Source organism: Carcharhinus amblyrhynchos, chromosome 31 (genome assembly GCF_965287045.1).
Source record: "Carcharhinus amblyrhynchos chromosome 31, sCarAmb.v2.hapA, whole genome shotgun sequence".
In the NCBI taxonomy this organism is placed as follows: Eukaryota; Metazoa; Chordata; class Chondrichthyes; order Carcharhiniformes; family Carcharhinidae; genus Carcharhinus; species Carcharhinus amblyrhynchos.
In genome coordinates this window covers 21,095,214-21,121,545 of record NC_137354.1, presented here as the reverse complement: position 1 = coordinate 21,121,545, position 26,332 = coordinate 21,095,214, and the positions used below count along the sequence as shown (strand labels likewise).

Below are 26,332 nucleotides of genomic sequence, written 5' to 3'. Positions count from 1 at the left end.
TGAAATCACAAAAAGCTAGCAGGCAGATCCAACAAGTAGTTAAGAAGGAAAACAGAACTTTTGGCCTTTATTGCAAAAGAGATGGAGTTTAAAAATAGGGAGGTTCTGCTGCAATGCAATGTTTTGTACAGGGTGTTGGTGAGACCTCACCTGAAATATTATGTAAAGTTTTGGTCTCCTTACCTAAAAAAAATTGTAATGTTGGGGGTAGTCCAAAGGAGATTCATCAGGCTAATTTGTGGGATGAGAGGGTTGTCCTGTCAAAAAAGACTACAAAGTCTGGGTCTGTATTCACTGAAGTTTAGAAGAATGAGGGATGAGCTTATTCAAACATATCAGATCTGAGTGGGCTTAACAAGGTGGATGGTGAGATGTTTTCACTAGTGGGAGAGTCTTAAACAAGAGGGTGTAAAGAAAGGGACAGTCATTTAAAACTGAGGTATGTGTAAATTTCTTCTCGCAGAGGGTAGTAAAGCTCTGGAATTCTCTGCCCCAACGGGTGATGGAGGCTAGAACATTAGAAGTAATTAAAGTGGAGGTGGATAAATATTTGATAGATCAAGGAATAGAGGGCGATGGGGAAATGGCACAGAAAAGGAGTTGAGGTTGGCATAGATCAGGCATTATTGTATTGAATGGTGGGGCAAGCCTGAAGGGCCTGGTGGCCTACTCCCGCCTCTATTTCTTGTGTTCTGATTCTGGATATTGTACGCATTTCTACTGTGTGCACAACAAGCCATTTATTTGCCCATTCAAAGTAAATAGAGTGGGAAGTGGCTGGTAATCAGAAATTGGTACTATTCAAATACCCTAGTTTTCGTAGAATTCTAGAATCATAAAACTTAGAGGCCAGTCGGACCATTGTGACTGTGCCAACTTTTTGAAAGAGCTATCCAATCTATCCCATTTCCCCATATTCTTTCTTCCCCCAAGGGTGTGGCGGGGGGGTGGGCGTTGGAGGCAATTGTTTTACTGTCAACCAAGTGTACAGAATAGTGGAAATATTGGAGGGTCTCGGTATGTGACCTCAACCAGATTATACTTTCAGACTGCATAACAATCTTTAAACATTAGGTCAAAATTCACCAGATTCAGCCAAAGAAATTGTTCTCTTTCATTAAACTCCCAAAACTGAATGAAGCATCCTGAAGAATGGATTGTTTTGAGTTCTCTTATCTTTTAGCAATACAGAACTAATGTATTGCTGTAAAAAGATACATGCCTTGTACTCATCAGGATAGCTTGCAAGAATTTAATATACTCTTTCATGGGATGTGGATGTCTCTAGCTGGGTCAGCATTTATTGCCCATCCCTAATTGCCCTTGAACTGAATGGCTCACTGAGCCATTTCAGTGGGACAGTTAAGTCACCCACATCATTGTGTGTCTGGAATCACATGTAGGCCAAATCGAGTAAGAATAGTAGATTTCCTTCCTTAAAGTACATTAAGGAACCAGATAGGTTTTACAACAGTCGACAATAGTTTCATTGGTGAAGGCATTGCCCTAGGAAATGAATCCTCCACAACAGAAGGAACGTGTCCACACTTTATATCTTTTTCAACAAAACAAAAGTTTAGGGAGTAATCATTCCTTGCGAGGGCAGTGTCTTGACAAATAGAGTCCAGTCATCTGGTTTGATTTTAAACAAGCTGGGCAGTGAATTGTTCCATGCTAAATTCTCCATAGCAATGCCTCCATCAATCAAAGGGAGATATCACACATCAGTCTGCCGCTGGCAGGAAAACTTCCTGTGGTGAAGTCGGAGATGGAAGGGGACAAGTGTGAGAAACATGTTCCTTGCAGCAGAATCAGAGTTTGGCTCATTAATGAGCCAATTGACACCAATTATCCCTGAGTCCATTGGAATTTAGTGGTGGCTCAGGGATTACGTGGGAGTTGAAAGGTTTTCCTGTTACATTCTTCTCTTTAATGGAAACATGCTGATCACCCGACAAGAATTGGTGAAACAACAATGTGTTCTTTGTATAAAGATGAAACTAAATACAAATAAGAGTTAACTGAGAAGCAAAGTGCAGTATATCTGCTCTCTACTGCTGCTGCTTGGAAACTGACTACAAGATGCTAGTGGTTGATAGCAATTCACGATGCAGTTACTTAAAGGTGCATATATACATCATGGGTGGGGAAGGAGGACCTCCTCGTGAACCTGCTTCTGGGCCTAGCCAAACTTAGCATGAGCGGGTCCAGGGGTGGGGGAGTGTCAGCCAGCTCAACAGCCTCACTTCCACAGCTATATTCATGACTAGATGTCCTTTGAGAGGGAGAACATAATGTCTGCTGACATCATCAAAACCTTCAGTAGGGACTGGGTGTTGACCAACCCTTTAATCATATTTTGATTTTAAGTTTCCTTTGCCATTTGTTTTTGGTTAAGGGGCTGCTCTTTTGATTTGTCCCTTTGCTTGCTTAATTTTTTTAATTGATTCAACCAAAAATAGATAAGCTGCAGAGCTGGGCAGAGAGCTGGCAAATGGAGTTTAATGCGGAAAAGTGTGAGGTGATTCACTCTGGAAGGAGTAACAGGATTATAGAGTATTGGGCTAAGGGAAGGACTCTTGGTAGTGTGGATGAGCAGAGATCTCGGTGTACGTGTGCATAAATCCCTGAAAGTTGGCACCCAGGTTGATAAGGTTGTTAAGAAGGCGTACGGTGTGTTAGCTTTTATTAGTAGAGGGATTGAATTTCGGAGCCGTGAGATCATGTTGCAGCTGTACAAAACTCTGGTGCGGCCACACTTGGAATATTGCGTACTGTTCTGGTCGCCGCATTATAAGAAAGATGTGGAAACATTCAAAAGGGTGCAGAGGAGATTTATCAGGATGTTGCCTGGTATGGTGGGAAGGTCTTATGAGGAAAGGCTGAGGGACTTGAGGTTGTTTTCGTTAGAGAGAAGAAGGTTAAGAGGTGACCTAATTGAGGCATACAAGATGATCAGAGGATTAGGTAGGGTGGACAGTGAGAGCCTTTTTGCTCGCATGGTGATGGCTAACACGAGGGGACATAGCTTTAAATTGAGGGGTGATAATTATAGGACGGGTGTCAGAGGTAGGTTCTTTACTCAGAGGGTAGTAAGGGCGTGGAATGCCTTGCCTGCAGCAGTGTGGACTCGCCAACTTTAAGGGCATTCAAACAGTCATTGGATAGGTATATGGATAATATTGGAATAGTTTAGGTTAGAGGGTCACTAGATTGGTTCCACTGGTTGGTGCAACATTGAGGGCCGAAGGGCCTGTACTGCACTGTAATGTTCTCTGTTCTAAAAATAGTGCATCATATTACAACATTTCCTCCACTTCCAGAAGGCCACTCAGCAAACCCTATTGTGGGGGACATAGGAGAAATCCCTCAGTGTCAAGCATCCTGCCGGTTAAAGGTCTTGGCAGCAGATAGGGAGCCATGAAAGTCACACACTGTCCTTGCCTTTGACTATCTTGTCCCTCCCACACTCATCTGAAGAAATCCAACGTCGGTTCCTGGAATGAAGTCTTTGGAGCGTTACCGGCAGCAGCCACTGCTCCCAGTAGTGGGAGCGAGATTTCCACCACTAGGATTTACAGGAAGACCAGACACTGGCTAGCACTTAATTTGGTTGGGTATTCCCCATAAAAACAATGCGAGCTTCTCACTAGTTCACTGTTGGGCAGGACCTATATCAGGAACATTAAATCCAATTCTTGGTGTGGGGCAACTAGAGGCTCTATTCACTTTCAAATTCTAGATGAGGAAATCAAACTGTATACTCAAGAAAAGTAATTTTGGAGTTGGAGGTTAAACTGAAGTTGTGCTGAAGATGTGGTAGAATCATAGAATCCCTACAGTACAGGGAGAGGCCATTCAGCCCATTGAGTCTGCACCAACCACAATCCCACTCAGGAACTATCCCCCTATCCTTACATATTTACCCACTAATCCCTCTAACCTACACATCTCAGGACACTAAGGGGCAATTATAGCATGGCCATTCAACCTAACTCACACATCTTTTGACTGGGGGAGGAAACCCACACAGAAACAAGGAGAATGTGCAAACTCCACACAGACAGTGACCCGAGCCAGGAATCAAATCAAGGTCCCTGGAGCTATGAAACAGCAGTGCTAACCACTATGTCACCGTGCCGCCCCACTGGTGTGGACAGCCATATTCTTGGAGACGTTCTCCATAGGTGACAGTCCCTGATGTCAGATGTGGGCATTCAGTGCTCTTTCTGTGACACTTGAGTTCATCTAAAACTCTGGGATTGTGGCCTGACCCAGATCTAGTCTGATTCACCCATCACCCCTGTGCTCACTGCCACACATTTGGCTCCCAGTTTACAATGCATTAATTTTAAAATTCTCACCCTTGATTTCAAATCTCTCCATTGCCTTACAGAGGAACACAGGACTTGGAGCATTTAGCCCTTTGAACCAGCATCATTCGATGAGATCATGGCTGATCTGATTGTGATCTCAACTCCACATTCCTATCTGTCATCCATAATCCTTCACAGCTCCATATCTCTGAAACCTAACTTGACAATCCTACAAGATCTCCCCATCCATCCAATCCTGACCTGTTATGCACCCTGATTTTTCACCTCACCATTAGCATTTGTGCCTTCAATTTCCTTTCTAAAGCTCTCTGCCCCTCCACCTCTCACGGGATATAATGATCAGCCAACAACAAACCAAGCATCATAAGACCTATCTTGATGGACTTTGGCTGCTGGGAATGTGCCGGGAATGTGCCCCGTCTGATGCTGATTGTGGCATCATTCCGCTGTCATTCTTGTTCCCGGCTGTCACAGATAAAGGTCCTTTAATCCCTGTGGGCAAGATGTGTATACTGAGCTGGGACGTGTTATGGTTGTTATCAAACCCTTGTACTGTGAGGAATGGAAGCCAATCAGTAAAACAGTATTTAAAAGCTTTTGACCTTTCTGTTATCTTAATGAACAGAATATCTGACCTTTTCATTGCATGGAGAGGTTCGACAGCATACTTGGCTTGATAAGACCTTTGCCTGATGAGATTCTGACTTTGCCAATGACCTGTTACAGTGAAAGGCCAGAGCGCAGAACCATTGTCCAATTTAATTTGATTATAGCTACTTTTTATATTACAGGTTGGCTCTCAGTATGAGAGCTATCTGTATTATGGTCTCTCATTTACCTGTATAGGGTAGCTAGCCCTCTTTTAAAGATCATTCTCCTGGCAAATGCTAGAAGTAATCCAGTAGCAAAATCAAGAGATTTTAATTAAAAATATTTTATTCTATTTTCTTTGGATATTTTCCATTATTAGTCATAAACATATTGGCAATGAAAAAAATGGACATTTGATTGAGTCATGTTTGACCGAATCACACAATGAAGAGTGGGCTTGAGGTGATGAGGTCTGACATGGTGATGAACATGTCAGGAAGCCACTGGTGAGAGTGAGGGGTGGGGTTATTCAAGGTCAGGTGAGAAACCTCCAGGAGTACATCCTATCAGATTTCTCACATATTATAACGAGTGTGTGTTTTCGGAAGTTGGTGAATTGTCACGTGTGTCAGCCATAACTCATTTCGTCGCACACTTGCCTCTTTAATCAGAAGGTTCTGTGTTCAAGACCTACTCTAAATGTTGAGCAATTGACAATCCCATGCAGTATTGAGGGAGTGCCGCACTGTCAAAGGTACCATATTTTGAATTAGACATTAAACCGAGGCCCCATCTGTCATCTTGGGTGGCTGTGCTATTTCAAAGAGCAGGGGAGTTATTCCTGGTGTCCTGGCCAATATTAATCTCTTAATCAACATTATAAAAAAAAGAAACATTATAAATTTATCACATTGTTGATCGTGGGAGTTTACTGAATTGACTGCCATGTTCCCTACACTACAGGTGACTACATTTCAAAAAGTACCCAATTGACTATAAAGCACTGGTAGACATCTGATGGTTGTGACAAACACTATATAAATGCAAGCTTTTCTTTGCAGATTCTGGGAAGATCAGTAACACCTAAGCAGATCTAACAGTGGGTATTTCTGCTTTTCTTAAAGTTTAAATAAAAAGTTCCAACTGTACCAATTGAGGACAAATTATTTTACAAGTACTTTGCTGATCAGAGAAAAGCTTCAAAGACCTCGCTCTAATTATCATCACTGATGCACTGTCACTGAAAGTGGGGATAGTCTCATTGGTTTAAAATCTTATTTTCTGTAATAACAACAACAACTTTCATTTATGTAGCAAACATCCCTCATAGATGTGTTTATATAAAAGTGGGAATTTACTGCACAGGAGGGGGTCATTAGGGCAATCCTATCTGAATTGACTGAAAAAGACCAATCCAGTCCTGTGGGTTACATCACTGATATATCCAAGTATTTTTTGTTTAACTGCGAGGAAGGTTTCTGCCTCTGCTGCGCTTTCAGGCCCCCCATTACCCTCTGGGTGAAAACATTTTGCAACTACTCTCTAATCCAGCCCCCAGTTACTTTAAATCTATGCCTGTTCTCTAAACAGTCCTCACTATTCACAATATTTCGGCCTCTCATAATTTTAAACCTCAAATCCAAAGAAAAGAATCCTAACCTATCCAATTTTTCCTTAATTACAATTCCCCAGTCCTGGCAGCATCCTTCTCCAGCGACATGCATTTGCATCCTTTCAGTAATGCAGTAACCATTACCTGCGTACAATATTCTAGCTGTGGTCGAACTAGTGTTTTACAAAGTTTTAGCATAACTCCCTGTTCTTATATTCTGAACCTGAGCTAATAAAAGAAAGTGTTCTCTCTGCCTTATTAACCATCTCATCTACCTGCCCTGTTACTTTCAGACAGTTGTGACATGCATACCAAGATCCCTCTGTTCCTCCATACCTCTCAGAATCCTATCATATGTTGTATGTTTCTTTTTCTTATTAGATTTTTCCAAATGCATTCTGTCATACTTCTCCAGAAATGCCAAATCATAAGAACATAAGAAATAGGAGCAGGAGTAGGCCATCTAGCCCTTCAAGCCTGCCCCGCCATTCAATAAGATCATGGCTCAGTTCCACATTCCCGCCCTCTCCCCATAACCCTTAATCCCCTCTCTTATCAAAAACCCATCAACCCGCGTCTTAAAAATATTTAGCAAGGTAGCCTCCACCACTTCAACGGGCAGAGAATTCCAGAGATTCACCACCCTTTGAGTGAAGAAGTTCCTCCTCAACTCCGTTCTAAACCGCCCCCCCCTTTATCTTGAGGCTGTGCCCCCTAGTCCTACTGTCTTTTTTGAGCAGGAAGAGTCTCTCCACCTCTATCCTATCCATCCCATTCATCATCTTATACATCTCAGTGAGATCTCCCCTCATTCTTCTAAACTCTAATGAGTACAAGCCTAATTTATTCAGCCTCTCCTCATAGCTCAACCCCCTGAACTCCGGCATCAGCCTAGTAAACCTCCTCTGCACTCCCTCCAAGGCCAAAATATCCTTGCGTAAGTACGGCACCCAAAACTGCACACAGTACTCCAGCTGCGGCCTCACCAATGCCCTGTACAGCTGCAGCAAGACCTCCCTACTTTTATATTCAATCCCCCTCACTATGAAGGCCAGCATCCCATTCGCCTTCCTGACCACCTGCTGCACCTGCAAGCTGGGTTTTTGCGACTCATGCACAAGGACCCCGAGGTCCCTCTGCACCGTCGCCTGCTGCAGTTTTTCGCCACGTAAGTAATAATCCTTCCTACCATTATTCCTACCAAAGTGGATCACCTCGCACTTGCCAACATTAAATTCCATTTGCCATTTCCTGGCCCATTCGCCCAGCCTATCTAGATCCTTCTGTAGACTCTCCACACCCTCCGCACAATTTGCCGTTCCACCAATCTTGGTGTCATCAGCAAATTTCGACACCCTACACTCGGTTCCCTCCTCCAGATCATCTATATAAATGGTAAATAGCTGAGGCCCCAGCACCGATCCCTGGGGCACTCCACTAGTCACCATCCGCCAATCCAAATAGCACCCATTGACCCCCACTCTCTGCCTCCTATTTGACAACCAATCCTCTATCCACACTAACACCCTACCCCCAACTCCATGTCCCCTGACCTTCTGCAATAACCTCTTGTGAGGTACCTTGTCAAACGCCTTCTGAAAATCAAGAAAGACCACATCCACCGGCTCTCCTCTATCCACCGCCCTAGACACATCCTCATAGAACTCCAGTAAATTTGTCAGACACGACTTCCCTTTAACAAAACCGTGCTGCGTCTGCTCTATCAAGCAATTCCTCTCAAGATGCCTCACTATTTCCTCCTTGATGACGGATTCTAACATTTTACCTACAACAGACGTTAAACTAACCGGCCTATAATTCCCTGCCTTTTGCCTGGCACCCTTCTTAAACAACGGCGTAACATTAACCGTTTTCCAATCTTCCGGTACTTCCCCGGAATCCAGCGACGTCTGGAAAATAACCACCAAGGCATCCACTATCACCTCTGCCATTTCTTTCGGAACCCTTGGATGCATTCCATCCAGTCCTGGCGACTTGTCCACAATCAGCCCCTCCAGTCTGTCGAGCATTGCCTCTCTAGTAACAGTAATGTCATTAAGACCCTCCAGTCCTACCACCTTTCCATCTCTAACACCCGGCAAATTATTCACGTCCTCCTCCGTGAAGACAGAAACAAAAAAGTTATTCAAGACCTCAGCCATATCCCCATCCCCTACCACTAAGTCCCCCTTCTCATCCTCTAAGGTACCAACGTTCACCCTAGCCAGCCTCTTCCTTTTTATATATTTATAAAAACTCTTGCTATCCTTTTTTATATTAAGCGCTAGCCCAGCTTCATAGTTTCTCCTACCCTTCTTCATCAACTTCTTCGTCAATCTTTGTTGACATTTAAACCTCTCCCAATCCTCTTCTCACCCACTACTCTTAGCTACTCTAAACGCCTCCGCTTTTACTTTAACACTTTCCTTCACCTCCTTCGTTATCCACGGCTTATTACCTCTCCTCCTAATCTAATTGTCACTTTTCTGTCCACTCAACCATTGGTATCTTTCTGCAGTCTACAGCTTTCTTCTTCACCATCAACCAAACGGCTAATTTTTGTATTGTTTCCAAACTAGTTAATCTTGGTGTCTACATTTAAGTCTATGTTGTTGTATATCATGAGAAGCAAGGGATCCAGCATTGAGACCTGCAGAATGATCTTCCAGACACATAAACTCCAGATAAACATTATAAAGTACAATAAATAAGAGCAGGAATATATCATACAGCCAGTCAAGCCTGCTTCCCATTCAGTACAATCATGGCCGATCTTGGGCTTCAATTATGCCATCTGCTCTCCGTATCTCTCCTGAGAGACCAAGCGCAGGATTTTAGGGCCTCACTCGTCCCAAAACCATAAAATCCCACCCCAGGTCAACAGACCTTTCCATTGTCCACCTCTCACCCATTCCAATTCCTGTGGTGGGCAGGGTGGCAAAATTCTGGCCCACACCTCAGCTCAGTATCTTTCCAGTTCTTAAAGTTTTACTGTTAGTCCCTATGCATCCTTTTCCGTAGCTGGACTAAATCTAACTGAATTATGAATGCTAACGCTAGAATGCTTTCCTGTTGATATCTGTTCCATCATCCCTAGATTAACTCCTTAAAATTAAGTCCAGAACTCCTGCTTCTCCTACTAGCGGTTTTATAAGCCAGCTAAAAAAAACTCCCAAAACGCTTTTAAGAATTCTGTGCTCTCTATATCGTTTTCACTCATTTTATCCCAGTTAATATTGGGTCATTAATATCCATTACACTTACTGCCCTCCTTCTATTTCACTCTGAGTGTTGGGGTCTGTAGTATTATTCCCGAAAGTGTAAATTTTTTTTTGTTCTTTAAGTTCAGGACATGTGGTCTCATTTGACAATCGTTCTAGCATACCAGCCCTCCTCACAGTTATGACTGTTTCTTTAACTAATATTGAGAACCACCCCCCACCCCACCTCCAACACCCTCTTTATCCTGTCTAAAAATCCTGGAACCAAGAATGTTGAGCTGCCATTCCTGCCCTTTAAGCCATGTTTCAGTAATAGCTATGATATCCTATTTCCAAGTATTTATCTGTGCCCTCAGCTCAGTTGTCTTGTTCAATAGGCTCTTTGTACTGAAGCCTATGGCATTAATCAGAGCTAGTCTATTTTTCAGCCTTCATTCTCTATGCATTCCGTAAACATTTTCTCATTTCTTGCCTTCATTTCCAGCTGTGTTTATCTCCTTTTCTGAATCTTCATTGTCCCTTGGTTCTTGTCCCTTGGCTAAGCTAGTTGAAATCCTCCCCATGACACCAGCAAACCTGCCCACTACCAGACCAGTCCAGGCCCAACTGAGGTGGATGTAGAGTAAAGTGTCTCAAGAACCTTGTCTCAAGAACCTTGAGAGATGCTCATGTTTATCTGTCCTTGGAAGTAGGTGTATATGGTTAATAAATGTTTGGAAATTCCTGGGCACCTTGTTTCCAGTAATCTTTGTTAAACATGCCCTGAAACTATGTCTAAAGTTACTTCAGTATAGTTCTCACCTCCCCAGGAACCAGTTCCAGTTCCAGTTTGGGAATCTAAAGCCGTCCATCCTTCACCATCTCTCTAGCCACACATCAGTCTGCACTATCCTTCCATTACTGTTCTCACTTAGATGTAACACCAGGAGTAATCCAAAGACTTATTATCATTGCAAACTGAACTTGACACTGAGCCACAGAGATATTAGGAGAAGGGTGCCTTAAAGTAGGAGCGAGGAGAATGGAGAGATTTAGGGAGCTAATTACAGATAACGGCAGATTGCATCTCACACTATGTTTTATGGATTGTGAACAGATATCCCAACGTTGTTATGGTTGCTTTGTGTTGTTGTTGCCCAAAATTAAACAGCGACAGGTGACATGCTCCTTAACAGAATAGTATCACTGAGATCTAGCTTTTGTTTGTTTAAATGGCTCATTTCATTCAGCTTGTTCCATCCTTCCTTCCATTGTAAATAAATTGGTTCTTGCTTTGTGCACACTTTATTTCGTGAAACAATTTGATAAATATGGTGGTCGAGGGTGATTTGAGTACACAATCTAGGCTGACACTTCAATATTGAGGAAGAACTGTTAGTCTTTCAGACAAGATGTTAAACTAATTTTTGTGGGTGTAAAAGATTCCATGATGGTATTTAAAGAAGAGTAAAGAGCCTGTAGGTCCTGACAACATCTATCCGTTACTCAAAACCACCAAGCAGGTTATCGTTCTCCACACAAATTGGCTGCCAATTCTGCTCACACAATAAATTATTCGCTGTGAGCACTTTGGATATCTAAGGATAGGAAAGGCAGCAGACAAATGCAAGCTATTTGCTTTTCCAACTTTGCAATCCAAAAGAAACCAGTTTGTCAGTTCAAAGCTATGAGGTTATAGTCCTTTCGATGACCCAATTCCTTCATGTTTGGCTTCCTGTTGGGTAGAGGGGAAAACGGAATCCTTCTCTGATCCTGCACAATGCCTGTTTACCATGTTGTTGATCTGCCATTCAGCCAGCCTCATCATTTTTCCTTCCAATGTGAACATTCAGAGCCAAATAATTGATCACAGCAGATTAAACTGACATTCAAGAGGTTAAAATCAAATTAAACATCAAAATGTTGGAATAGCATTTTACTATCGCTGCTCATAATCTGGTGGCATGGATTGCCTGCTCATTGCAAAACCATCTGATTTTCACACCATTGATTTCAACAAATACTACAAGAAGAGGACTGATCTGTGCAGCAAAATAAAGGATGACGGTTGAAGGTGAGAATGCCCTTCTTGGAGTTTCTGAAGATTGTTCAAACTCTGCATCACATATTTAAAAAGGACAACGTGAGTACTGATACCAAGCAGTCAGTTAGTGAGCTGAAAGCAGGATGCAACTTGTGGCATGACTTACAGAAAACAGAGTCTATTTAAAAGAGCCTGTACAAACTACAGCAAACCGAGATCATGATTGGAAATACAGCAACATCTTCCAATAACAGCAGGATTATTTCTCCAGTTAAATTCACTGACTGCAGGATAGCTGCATTATATAAATTATTGCATGCAATCAATTCTAGTCACTGACAGCAGCAACTGGATGATGTCCTCTGTCAATCTTGATCCTTATTTTGAGTTCATTTTGTGGTGTTGCTATATACAGCCCATAATGAAACCCTTTTTCCTGAAGGAGCTTGCTGTTTACTTCCACGGGACAGATCTGAATCTAAAGAACAGGTGGCTTCTTCGATAGCTGTCCCAGCTGTTTGTACTGTCTGTTCCTCATCTGTCATCCATTTTAAGTGTAAATGAATTTGGTTTAGTTGTGCATAGTTTACAGTAAGCTGTTGGGCACAGGCTACATCATCTGCAAATTTTTCAAAAAAATGCTCAGATTGTAATGGCTGACATTTTGTTCTGGGTTTTGCAAGCTCGGGCTGTACTCTGCCTATTATGAACAACTGAAGGGAAATGCTGTTTGGTCCAATCAGCTAATCGCTGAGACGCATAGTTTACGTACCTGGTCTCACATTGGCACTGAGTTTCTACATAATGTTGCTCCTGTGGATTTTTTTGGGCTGATGGCAATGTCCCATTTGTGGAAAATACACTTTACGTAGCCACTGCATAGTAGCAGTTTTCTGTTTTTCACACACACCCTCGAACACCCCTGCCCCCGTCCCCTCCAGCCAATGATCCTGAACTTCCTGCCTTGTAGCCTGACAAACACCCACAACCTGCAGGCTTTTTCTCCCTCCATCCCGAGGGCTAGTCCAATTCTACCCCCAGCTCTGCCAACACAGTGATCATTCCCGATTTACCAGGGACCTGACAATATTCCTGCCAGTTGTGGACAGAAATGGGAATGTACTGACATTTCCAGCACTAAACACCAAACATCATTAATGCAACAAACAGGGGAACCTGTTGCAAAGAACATGCATATGATTATATATATAAAAAATATAATATGAAAGTGATGCATACCCCATACTTAGCATGGAACAATGATTCATACCCCATACTCAGCATGGAACAATGATTCATACCCCATACTCAGCAGGGAACAATAGGCGTACCTCATACTCAGCAGGGAACAATAGGCATACCCCATACTCAGCATGGAACAATGATTCATACCCCATACTCAGCAGGGAACAATAGGCGTACCTCATACTCAGCACGGAACAATAGGCATACCTCATACTCAGCATGGAACAATGATGCATACCCCATATTCAGCATGGAATAATGATGCATACCCCATCCTCAGCATGGAACAATAGGCATACCCCACACTCAGCATCGAACAATGATGCAAACCCCATACTCAGCAGGGAACAATGGGCATACCCCACACTCAGCAGGGAACAATGATGCATACCCCATACTCAGCATGAAACAACAATGCATACCCTATACTCAGCATGGCACAATAGGCATACCCCATACTCAGACATTAGTTACAGGATTTAATCCAATCTCCAGCTGCAGTTGGCCAATGAGATTAAAATTTATATTTGATGGAATCTAGGGCCTTGGCTTTTAGATTGTCATTTTCTTTATAATGGGCCTCACTTGGTGAACGTTGGGTTTCCTTTTATTTTGTTGATGTTCCTTCAACAAATTTGGAACCAGCCCTTCCAGTACAGTATAAAATGTTTCAGGATTGCTTCAATTCTGACTGGGTATCTGGAGAAAGGGAAGGATCCAGCAACTGATGGATGTACAGCAGGTGCAAAGAGTTCTAGATTCTCACTGGCTCATATTTCTTGTGAAGCGCACTGGCTGAGTCAGCAACATAGATATATTTATCACTTAACAAGACTCTAGGGTCAGTTTTCTTCATTGAAAAGCTCAGTGGCAGTGATGGATGTGAATGCTAGGAATTATCTGGAACTTTGCACTGTAATTATATATCTGATCATCTTAGCTTGTGCGGTTGATGTGAACACAGCCTCCTTCAGACAGAGGGTGCGCAATGCTTGGTATTTAAGTGAGGCTTTCCCAGATTGGTTTCCTTCTGTCTCCTGGCAGCCTCCAGAAGACTCAGGAGCTCCTGCAGTATGGTCCAATTGTTGCTGGAAGACCTCTGGCAAGCGATCAAAGTATTGGTTTGCTGTTCGGCTGTGATAGTGTCAGAGCCAAGCCTGACTTTGATTGCCCCGATATAAACCCTGCAGCAGGAAGTGCTCAATTAGAACCAGGAACAGGACCTCTTCCTGATTATTACATGTAGTTTAATGATGTTCAGAGGCTTAAAGCAGTTGTTTAGTGCCATCTTAATGAATAGTGTATACTGAGAGGGTCCCTTGTGAGTTGTTTGAACGATGTATGGATACATTTAAGGGGCAATTAGATGAGCTTTTGAGGGAGGAAGGAATACAGGGTTACAGTGGGAGATTTGAGAAAAGATGGGAGGAGTCTTGTCTGGAGCAAACCGCTAGGATAGACCGGTTTGAGAAGTGGTCAATGTCTGACCCATACATCCTACGTAATCCTGTATAATAGTGCAATTGAATGTGTAAACATGGAAAAAGTATGCAACATTTTTACTTAGCCCTGTGCCCTGCTCCTCTAGTCTTTGATTGCGTGAGGGCTCTCTTGAAGCTAGCTAGATATGCCTACAGAAATATCAACCATCTGTTGCTAGCTGCAGAAGCCTGTGGGAGGGGCTTAAAGCATCCGAAAGCCTGCAGAGGGAAGTAGTACACATGCACAGGCCTCTGATGCTGCACATGCGCTGTAGCAGTAGCCTGACAGACAAAAAGAGAGCTGTCAGGCCCTTGCTAGTGCAGGCAGCCTGAAGGAGCTCTCCCCTCCCCGTAATCATTGGGGCCCTCGGCCCGAGATATAGACCCCACCAACCTCCCCCTGCCACCCAGACTGATCAGTGACCATCCCTTCCCCATTGATTGTGTGCGTGCCGCCCTCTCCCTACCGATTGTGGATCCGCTGCCCTCCCCCCACCGAACACAGACCAGTCGCTCTCCCTTCACCGATTGCTGCAGGGTGGCACTGGGCCCCCTTTCCTTCCCTTCCTCACCCACTCACCAATCCCTACACAGTGGCAGCAGGCCTCTCCCCTATTAGCCCCTCCCCATGACCAACCCCCACTGGCTTTGCCCTCACTGCTCCCCCTCCCACCCCGCGACGCTGCCTGATGGATATTGTCCAGATGCCAGATTGGCATTGCCCAAGGGGCACCCTCTTGCCCTCAATGGCCTGCGGTTCCACTGGTGAGGCCAAGTCAACTGCCCGCCTGTTCATGGGGAGTATGTCTTGCCAGCGCAAACCTTTCCCAGCAAGGTCATAAAGGGGTGGGGGGGGGGCAGAATTGAGCGCTGGGCTCGCTAAGCAGATGTAAAACAGTATTATATTTCCACACATTAACCTAGACACTGCCCATTTCCGGCGTAAGGATGACTGCGCCGAAAATCCGGCACTCGTCAAATGGCGCCAGTTGCAAAACACTAATTGCGCTAAGCACTTTACACCTGACTTTACCACCACATCATGCCTAAAAACTAGCACAACGCATTGGTAAAATTGCCCCCATTGTGTCAGATGTTTGAGGGATGTGGTACGGTAGCAGTGTTTTTTTTCATTTCTTTCTCATTCATTTCTCTTCCTCACTCTCTCTTTGTCTCAGTTTAGATGAAGGTAGTTGTTTAATTTCACAGAATGATATTGACACTGCAATGTCCATCACTCACTACCAATGTTTCCATTACCATTTCAAATACAAAAGGGTGTCCAGTCAGTGTTGAGTGTGGCTAGTTATTTGAATATATTTCCTTCAATCTGTCTCATTGTTGATGTGGTCATTCTAACTGCATTTGCATGCACTTTTTATTAAAAAGCTCTTATCCTTTTCTAATAGGGGTGCAATGATATCATGGGAACTGTGCTAATAAAGATAAAGTTGTTATAGTCCCAGGTGACCATAGACTGCTCTCCCTTTTGAGGAGGGAGAGCTGACTCATGGTGTTTTAATCTGAGAATCACCACACCCCAGGCAAGGGGCAAGGTTGAGGTGGGCCTTCATGAGTAATCTCAGCTGGTATGGGAATTGAACCTGTGCTGTTGGTGTCGCTCTGCATCACTAATCAGCTGCCCAGCCAACTGAGCGGTTAGTAATCAAGAGGCACAGGCTAATGTTCCGGCAAAGTGAGTTCAAATTCCACATTGGCAGCTGGTGGAATTTAAATGTAATTAATAAACTGAAATGTAAAACTAGTCTTCGTAACGATGACCAGAACAACTATCGTTGGTTGTCTTAAAAACCCATCCAGTTCACTTCAGGGAAGAAAATCTGCTATCCTTACCTGGCTAAGCCTACATGGGTAAGCCTATATTGGCCTAGCTAGTGACACCCACATCCCATAAATGAATTTTCGAAGAAGTCACAGCAATGTGGTTGACTCTTAACTACTCTCTGAAAGGATTTAGTGAGCCACTCAGTTCAATTTTTTAAAATTAACATCAGCAGCCCATGATCTCTAACATAGGGCATAACAGGGAATGGGCAATTGATAGGCCCCATCAATGCTGAGTGAATTTATTCAGTGAGTTCCTAAATCTAATCACAGCACTACATTACTGATTGCATTTGGGCTAGCAAGGTGGGGAAGGGGAAATTAATCCAGATTGCCATTCCTGATCACTATTTTGCACTCAAGATGGACAATGGGCTTGAAAGGTTTTGCCACTTATGATGTTTCAAACAGTTGAATATTCAAGCACATGGTTGAAAAATAGCCACTTGGAGATGGTACAAGAGAACAAATAGTCCCATAATACACAGCAAGGAGTCTTCCTTTCTGAGAGGGACAGAAGGGAGAAGTTGTTGCAAAAAGTTGGGATTAAAAGCCTGGATGCAGCCTAACTTTTACTTTTCAAATGTTAATTTAATATTATTTGCAGTTGACACATGATATTGGAAGAGCAGTTTGTTATACGTCATTGTTGTATGTAAACATTATCCTGACCTTGTTGAATCTTGTTTTAGCCTTTTCTATCTTTGGCCTCCTCCACTGTCAGAACTAAATTAAGTACGTATTTTAGAAGCAGAATCTAATATCTTCTGGTTTCTCTATATAACTGTGGTTGGAAGTCTAACCAATATTTCAAACTCTATCTCACTGTTGTTTACTTGTTGGATTCAACATTTTGTTGTCTTCCTTTTTCAGTTTGGGGCAGTGACTGATTTACTTTTTTATCCATCTCATTCTGACTTCGAAGTGCCTTTATAGCTGACTCCAATTTCAGATAATCTTTACAGAGAGTGACAGGCCATGCCGTCACTGTGCACTTTTCATAGAATTTTTGATGGACTGTAATGTCTGATTTTTTTAAGAAATAAGTTAGTCAATGTCAACTCTGATGTCTGAGCATTGGTTCTGCTACCCTGTCCTATTCTGTTGTTGTAGGTAAACCATAATAATGCTACACCTGAAACCCTTAGCCTGCCATTTTCTTTCAAATTGGTTTGCTGTTTTTTTTAATCTGCCCTTTGTTGTTTCAATTGTTATGAATGTTCACACATACTTCTTGTCATTTTCAGGTGAGCCCAGGCAGCAAAGCAGCCCTAGCAAACATCAATCAGGGAGACACCATCGTGGCCATAGATGGGGTCAGCACAGAGGGAATGACCCATTTGGACTGCCAGAATAAGATCAAGTCAGCCACCTATGCCCTAAACCTGAGCCTCCAAAAGTAGGTGTAGATTTGATAGTGTGACGTGAATTGATGCAATGGGTAGAGAATGAAGTTACAATGCATGTTAGCAATGTTGTGTGCATGGGGTGTCACGTGCGAACTGAAATCTCACATTCAGACACTTTATCTAGTTTGTTTCACTTTGTGTGATTCTGTAGAAGAAGGCAAAAGTTGTGGACAGTTCATGCAGTTACAGGATCACTACAACTTTCATTGCAAAACATCATGGTGATGGATTGTTGGGTAAACTGACTGTAAAAGTTATGTCCCACTGCACTTTCAGTGTAACTGTATGTTCTTACACAATTTGTATACATGGTCTTTTTCAGTAATGGACGGTCCAGGGAGGTAGTCCCAGCTTATCTGGAGTCTTTTTTCATCAATGCTTGTTAATTTTCTTGGTAAATGAGTGTTCAATGTCATTTGACAAATGATGAGCCAGCAACACCCTGAACTCCTTGCAAAGTGTTTATTAATGTGTATAGCCCTACTCTCAATTGAATGGTGCTGAAAAGGGAGATGTTGTTGAAGCTTTTCAACCTGCACTCATCAAGACAAATGCAAGAATGCCAAATTTCAAACTCAACAATTTATACTGCAGGAGAAAAAGATATTGATTGGTTGGGAAGTCAACTCTGATTGACTGAGGTGTTGCCTTGGTGAAAGCAGCAGGGAACTATAGCTTCTCCAAGTTCCCAAGTAATTCAAAAAAGGCACAACTTGAACATATTCCTTTTGTATGCAGAGAACAAGCCCCCCTGCATATAAATATATGTCACTTCTGGAAAGCATGAACCCACATTATGAACTCGAGTCATTGTCTTAAATTGATTGTTAATGTAGCTATTAGAATAGTCAGTATCATTCAGCCAATCTCAGAATCACATCTATCAGTAGACATTTTATTATGGGTTTTGCAAATGTGGGTACATGTATGGGATGCTTAGTGTACCAATTGGTAATATAAAGCGTAGATTTTTTTTAAGAAAAGCAAATGATATGTATTTAAATAGTGGCTGGGATTCTCTAATCTTGTTCGCACCACAACCACTACCCGTGAGAACGGAGAATTTGGCACTTAGCCAAAACTCCATTCACTGCAGAAGGTCGGAGAATCTCAGTCGCCCGTGAGGTAGGAGAATTCTGGCCAGGATCTTTCACAATATCAAGATGCCTCAAGTCACTTTACAGCCAGTTAGAACCTTTTCAAGTACAACTATAATATAGGGAACTTGGCAATTAATTTGTGCACTTCAGCCAAAAGTAAATTCCCACAAACAGATTGCAGTAATGACCAGATAATCTACCTGCTTTCCTTTGAAATATGTCCTTCTGAATTAAACATCTCATCTAAAAAATTGCACCTCTGACAGTGCAGCATTCCCCGGGTACCACACGCAACTGGGTCTTCGAGACAGTTAAGCAAAGTTGGAATGCACAATCTTCTGATTCAAAGACAAGATTGATGCCCAATGGAGCAAGTCATAGATAAAACTCACTGCTCAACTTAGTGGCATAGGAATTTTTGGTTCGAAACATACGCTGCTTGCCAGTGCTGCCTACATCCTTAGAATAAATAAATAAATTAGAAAAATCAGCTCAGTAGAAAATTGGAAACCATCCACAAATGGTTAAATACCCTTTGCAGAAAGTGGAATCTTTTATAGCTCCCTTATAACAATCACATGGAACAGATTAAATGGTGCCTCCATAATCTTTGGAAATGAAATGTTGAAGCAAATGAATCACAAGCATCGTCACGAAGGCTGGACACCTTTGCCAGAAACAAAAGCTATCAGCCAGAATTGAGATTTATCTCATGTAGTTTATTTTATGTGAAGCCATTTTATCTTCACGCTCAGGAAGATGCAATATTAATAGTTTTTAATGACAAGTTTCCTCAGATATAAAGTCTGCTGTTTTCTGACAGCTGATGGTGACTGGATATTACTTCATGTTTTGCCTCCATTCAACAACAATGCAAGTGTCTTAATTGATCCTGAAAGGCACTTTTTCATAAACTATGTCCTGTTCGAAGCTTAGTGAAGAGCAAAATTCCATCCAATTTCTACACAAACTAAAAATGTCAAAATTATAGACAGAAAATCTCTGTTTTGTCTGAATCGTGTCCAGAACCAAGTTCTGGTTGCACAGAGCTGAAATTATTAATGTTTCTTTCTGAATAACAGGAAAATAGATTCTTTAACTTTCATCTGGTCCAATAACTCTTGTAAATAATTTAAAACATTGCTTTAATCATTTCAGTACTCCATGTGATTTCTTGTTCCCTGAAGGTCAGCACAGTTGCAACTATCTATTTTACACCGACAAGAGTATTTTAAATTCGCTCTCCTTCACTTTTTATTTTTATTTGTCATGAAAAGGCCAAGCTATAGTTAATCTGTTTAGCCAGTTGTATGATATGGAGTTGTTGTCTAATTAAAGGGAAGAATGGTTTTGAATTTACTCCACCTTCAGGCACAGGCCATGTCCTTTGGTTCTAATGTTTTTTTTAATTAATTCTTGGGATGTTTGTCACTGATGAGGCCAGCATTTACCTTCCTTCCTTAATCTCCCTTGAGAGGCGATGATGAGCCACTTCTTTGAACTGCTGCAGTCCGTCCGCAGTGAACATACCTACAGTGCTGCTGGGCAGGCATTTCCAGGATTTTGACCCAGCGACAATGGAGGGAGGATAAGAGAGTTCCAGGTCAGGATGGTGTCTGACCTGGAGGGGAACTTGCAGTTGTCGGTATTGTTAACACTTTTGAACTACATTGTGTTTTTTAATATCAGTTACATTAAGATTAAGTGAAATAGGTGATGGATATGAGTTGACTTTGAGCATGTATAAATTGGGGATAGCTGGGATACTGGATTGAGTGGGAGACAGCTGTGAGACTGAACAAGTAAATAAACACTGTCAATGAAGGAAAACTCTGTGTCTTGATTTCCATTTCCCTAACTAGCTTGGATTTTATTAATTGCCCCCATGTGCCTGCTGCCTGTTCTTCTAAATGGTAAAGGGTGGAAGTTTGGAAGGTGCTGTTGAAGGAGCCTTACTGCATTGCTGTCCAAGGTGCAGCCGCATGTCATATTACATTAATCAATTCCTAAACACAGCAAGCATACTGCTTCTTAACCTGCTTTTTTTCCAGTGGAAGTATGACCAATTTACATACCATGTTTATTAGCCAGTCTCTCCATCCCCCAAACATTGCGGTTTCTCTTTTCTCAGTGCTTTCAGAAACTCCAATATCCTTTTGTACTGTGGTGAACCCAATAATTATATACATATATAAACTGGCAGAGTTACCTGAGTGTATGGGGTCATTACTGACATTTTAAGACATCACAACAGCTGAGTTTCTTTACCCTTTACCATATAGTAGTGGATCAGTGTGTCCCGATCTTTCATTTACTATGCACTTCCTTTTCATTTAAGTAGTAGTCTCTTTGGGAGATCTTGTGGTGCACTGGGTAGCATCCCTACATCTGGGCCAGAAGCACTGGATTCAAGTTCCACTCAGGACCTGACGGCTATAGAAGGTGTGTTCATAACATGGCCAAACAGGTTGATTACTTAAGATAGTCACTCCCCTGACTATCTTAAACTTTGATCAAATTGCCCCTTATTGTTCTAAATTCTAGGGAATACTATCCTACTTTGTTTAATCTCTTCTCATAATTTAACTTTGGATCCAGATAGCATTCCAGTAAATGGAAGTTGTATTCCTTCCAAAACAAGTAAATCCTTCCTAAGTAATGGTACCCAGAACCAGAACCAAGTAAGTGATGTTTGAAAGAATCTTCATTTTTTATAATTCATATCCTCAGGTTTCAAAGTGCATTTGAAGTGTAGTCAATATTGTATTGTTGGGAAATGTGGCAGTCAATTTGCAAACAGTAAGTTCTCACAAAACAACATTGAGATAGTGATTAAATTGTCTGTTTTAGACGATTGGCTTGATGTTGGCTTTGAGATACATATTGGCCAGCGCTCTGGGAGAACTCCACAGCTCTTTCACATCCAGCCAAAAGGGCAGAGAAGCCTTCAGGTAACTTTGCGCACGAAAGACAACACATCCAACAGTGTAGCACTCCCTCAGTAAGAACCTGAAATGGCTGCTTAGATTATGCTGTCAAATCTCAGAGGGTTTTGAACCCACAACCTTCTCAATCCAAGTTGAGAATGTTATCAATTGAAACAAAACCTACACCTTGAATTGGTTATTTCTATTCAAAGTTGTAATGGTTCCTTCGCAAACTAAGATTTGAATGAAAAGAAAGCTTTCTTCCAGTTTGAGCCCAACATTTAATACTGTAGCTCAGACTCTGCTAACTAAAATTCATCTTGTCATCTCTCTGACCAGAACAGCAGCTTTAAATTGATCATTATAACTGAGTCAGACACTGATTTAAATACTCAAAAGTGAAGCATTAAATGAAGTAATTTCTAATTGCTCACACCATGAATTGAGAAGCAGAAATCAGCCTGACTCCCCCATAAAGAAACACATAGAAATTTTGACGTTGCATTCATCATGGATCCTTCTAACACTCCTCACCAATAAACCTCTTAGAAGTGGTTTATTCTAGGAGAAGAGCAGAGTCAATAATTGACATGAAGTATAAGAGAGGCTGAAGCTGGGAGAAAGTGACTAAAATGATCTGTATTCTCTAAAGTTTCGAAAAATGAGGCATGACCTCATTCAAAGTTACAAAATCTTCACAGGGTGTGACAGGATAGTTGTAGATAAGACAATTCCCTGGCTGGCAAGTCTAAAACCAGAGGACATAATCTCAGGTTAAGGGGTAGACCATTTAAGGCTGAGATGAGGAGGAATTTCTTCATTGAGGGTGATGAATCTTTGGAATTCTCCACCCCAGAGGGCTTTGGAAGCTCAAACATTGTGCATGATCAAGACAGAAATCGATAGATTTTTGGAAACTAATAACATCAAGAGGTGTTGGGATGGTGTTGAGGTAGATGATGAGCCATGATCTAATTGAATGGCAGAGCAGATCCACAGTTAGCACAGTGATTAGCACTGCTGCCTCACAGCACCAGGGACTCAGGTTCAATTCCCAGCTTGGGTCACTGTCCGTGCGGACTCTGCAAGTTCTCCCTGTGTCTACGTGAATTTCCTCCAGGTGCTCTGGTTTCCTCCCACAGTCTGAAAGACATGCTGGTTAGGTGCATTGGCCATGCTAAACTTTCCCTTAGTATATCGGAACAGGCACCACAGAGTGGCAACTAGGTGGTTTTCACAGTAACTTAATTGCCATGTTATTGGAAGCATACTTGTGACTAATAAAAAAAACTTTAAAATAAAGCTGAATGGCATGCTCCTGTTCCTACATTCCCAAAGTCAAAATGTGTGCTTTCTTATCTTCAGTTCTGCTAAGCGATCTTAGAAATGGAGAGTTTAGGAAACTCCTTTGGACAGGTTGAAAGAAGGGCATCAGACAAACGCAAATTCACAAAATTGTAATGTGCGCATAAGTGAGATGCCATTTAACTCAATGCGTCTCAACTGCCCTGAAGGAGACAATAGTCCCATTTACCCATTGTACTGTGCTCATTGATCCAAGTTGGCTGCTTGTCCTTGATTTTAATCAATCTGATGCTTCAGTCCTTGCTGTCTAACTTCCTCCAGCTTTACTATGCTCCCAGATCTTTGCACTCCTCCAATTTTGCCCTTTCCCACATTTTGGCAGCCAAGGCTCCAACTGCTGAGACTCTCAACTCTGGAAATCCCTCCATCTCTCTCTCTTTCCTCTTTCTTTATTTTTGGTCACAGGTGGTTTGGTTTCAAATTTTGTCTGATCAAGCCCCTGTGAAGTGCATTGGATTGTTTTACTGCATTAATAAGTGTAAAGTTCTTTTCTTAAATTGATCATTTGCACTGCAACTATCAATGTCCCTGTGAAGTGAAATGTAGCCAACAAGCCCCCTGTATGCGGGAGAAAATTGTATCGCGTGTAGTGGTGGTGCACCATGTAGTTAAATATATCATCTTTACTCATTGACACAATTAAAGCCAATGAGACAAGATCTTGAAAGGTCACTAAAGTCCCATGGGACTCCACTTCAGAAAGTAAGAGAGCAAAATCTGTTAAGAAAGCAAAGATCTGAGGGTTGGAAAGGTGGATGAGGTGACAAATATAGGGATGCATTAGGATGTGGAGAGATTTGAATACAAGGATGAGAATTTTAAAATTGAGGCATGTTTGACCAGATGTTGTAGGTTAGCAGGCAGAAGGTGATGAATGTTGTGTCCTGAGAATCTTTGCTGGGGGTAGTACTGAGTGGAATATCCCAGAGATTGGGGAAACTAGCCTCTACCCATTAGTCAACAATGGGCAAACTGTCCATTGGCACCAGAGACTCATTCCTATAATTTGCGTTTATCCTTTTGGACTGTATGACTGCTTGCGCTTGCCTGACATGTTTAACCATCAATCCCTGCCCTGCTTCTGGATTTGTTTAGTGCACTTTGCTATTTCCTTTGTGTCCAAACAGAATGGGCCATCTTCCTTCCAGGTCAGAGCTTCAGTGAATGAGGGACTGATGTTCCCAAGAGAATGACCTATCTCCACAACTCTATCTACTACAGATCTCAGTCTAACTGAGGACGCATGTGATCTGGGATTGCTGGCCAGAAGGTGGCCAATTCTAAAGCTGTTTTATAGAATCCCTAGTGCAGAAGAGGACATTTGGTCCATCAAGTCTGCAGTGACACTCTGCATCTTACTCAGGCCCTATCCTCATAACCCCACACACTTCCAATGGTGATCCATCTAACCTACACAGCTGCAAACACTAAAGGGCAATTTAGTATAGCCAACAGACCTAACCTGTATATCTTTGGACTGTGGGAGGAAACCGGAACATCCAGAGGAACCTCACAAGAAGTTATTGCAGAAGGTCAGGGGACATGGAGTTGGGGGTAGGGTTTTAGCGTGGATAGAGGACTGGTTGTCAAATAGGAGGCAGAGAGTGGGGGTCAATGGGTGCTATTCGGAATGGCGGTTGGTGACTAGTGGAGTGCCTCAGGGGTCGGTGCTGGGGCCTCAGCTATTTACCATTTATATAGATGATCTGGAGGAGGGAACCGAGTGTATGGTGTCGAAATTTGCTGATGAGCACAAACCCAGCTTGCAGGTACAGCAGGTGGTCAGGAAGGCGAATGGGATGCTGGCCTTCATAGCGAGGGGGATTGAATATACAAGTAGGGAGGTCTTGCTGCGACTATAAAGGGCATTGGTGAGGTTGCAGCTGGAGTACTGTGTGCAGTTTTGGGCGCCGTACTTACGCAAGGATATTTTGGCCTTGGAGGGAGTGCAGAGGAGGTTTACTAGGCTGATGCCGGAGTTCAGGGGGTTGAGCTATGAGGAGAGGCTGAATAAACTAGGCTTGTACTCGTTAGAGTTTAGAAGAATGAAGGGAGATCTCATTGAGACGTATAGAACATAGAACATAGAACACTACAGCACAAACAGGCCCTTCGGCCCACGAGTTGCACCGATCACATCAACACCTACCAACCTACAGACCTATCTATAACCCTCAATCTCATTAAACCCCATATACTCATCCAGAAGTCTTTTAAAAGACCCCAGCGAGTTCGCCTCCACCACCACTGACGGCAGCTGATTCCATTCACTCACCACCCTCTGAGTGAAAAACTTACCCCTAACATCACTTCTGAACTTCCCTCCTTGCACCTTAAATCTGTGTCCTCTCGTAGCAACCATTTCAACCCGGGGAAATAGCCTCTGAGAGTCCACCCTATCTATTCCTCTCAACATCTTGTAAACTTCTATCAGGTCGCCTCTCAACCTTCGTCTCTCCAGGGAAAAGAGTCCCAGCTCCCTCAACCTAACTTCATAAGGCATGCCTCCCAGTCCAGGCAACATCCTTGTAAATCTCCTCTGTACCCTCTCAATAGCTTCTACATCTTTCCTATAGTGAGGCGACCAGAACTGCGCACAATACTCTAAATGAGGCCTGACAAGGGTCTTATAAAGTTGCAGCATTACCTCCCGACTCCTAAACTCAATCCCTCGATTAATGAAGGCCAGTACACCATACGCCTTCTTGACCACCTCCTCCACCTGCGAGGCCGATTTAAGAGTCCTGTGGACCCGGACCCCTAGATCCTTCTGCTCTTCAACACTACTCAGACTTCTGCCCTTGATAGTGTACTCGTTCATCCCGTTGGTTCTGCCAAAATGGACGACTACACATTTATCCGCGTTGAAGTCCATCTGCCACTTCTCCGCCCAGTCCTGCATCCTATCTATGTCCTGCTGCAACTTTTTCCATCCTTCCAGACCATCTACAACACCACCGACCTTAGTGTCATCAGCGAACTTACTTACCCATCCCTCCACTTCCTCATCCAGGTCATTTATGAAAATGACAAACAACAAGGGTCCCAGAACAGATCCTTGAGGCACTCCGCTGGTGACTGACCTCCATTCAGAAAAAGCCCCATCCACAACCACTCTCTGCCTTCTGCAGGCAAGCCAATTCTGGATCCACAAGGCCAAAGGCCCTTGGATCCCA

The 26,332-nt window shown here is 42.7% G+C and overlaps 1 protein-coding gene across 1 annotated transcript in view; it reads left to right on the top strand.

Annotated features, from left to right (window-relative positions):
- Positions 1–26,332, top strand: part of ldb3a (LIM domain binding 3a) — a 190,438-nt gene that overhangs the window by 42,588 nt on the left and 121,518 nt on the right. The window contains exon 3 of the mRNA XM_080215604.1: positions 17,603–17,754. Within this exon, the coding sequence (XP_080071730.1) occupies positions 17,603–17,754 (152 nt within the window). The remainder of the gene's footprint in view (positions 1–17,602; positions 17,755–26,332) is intronic.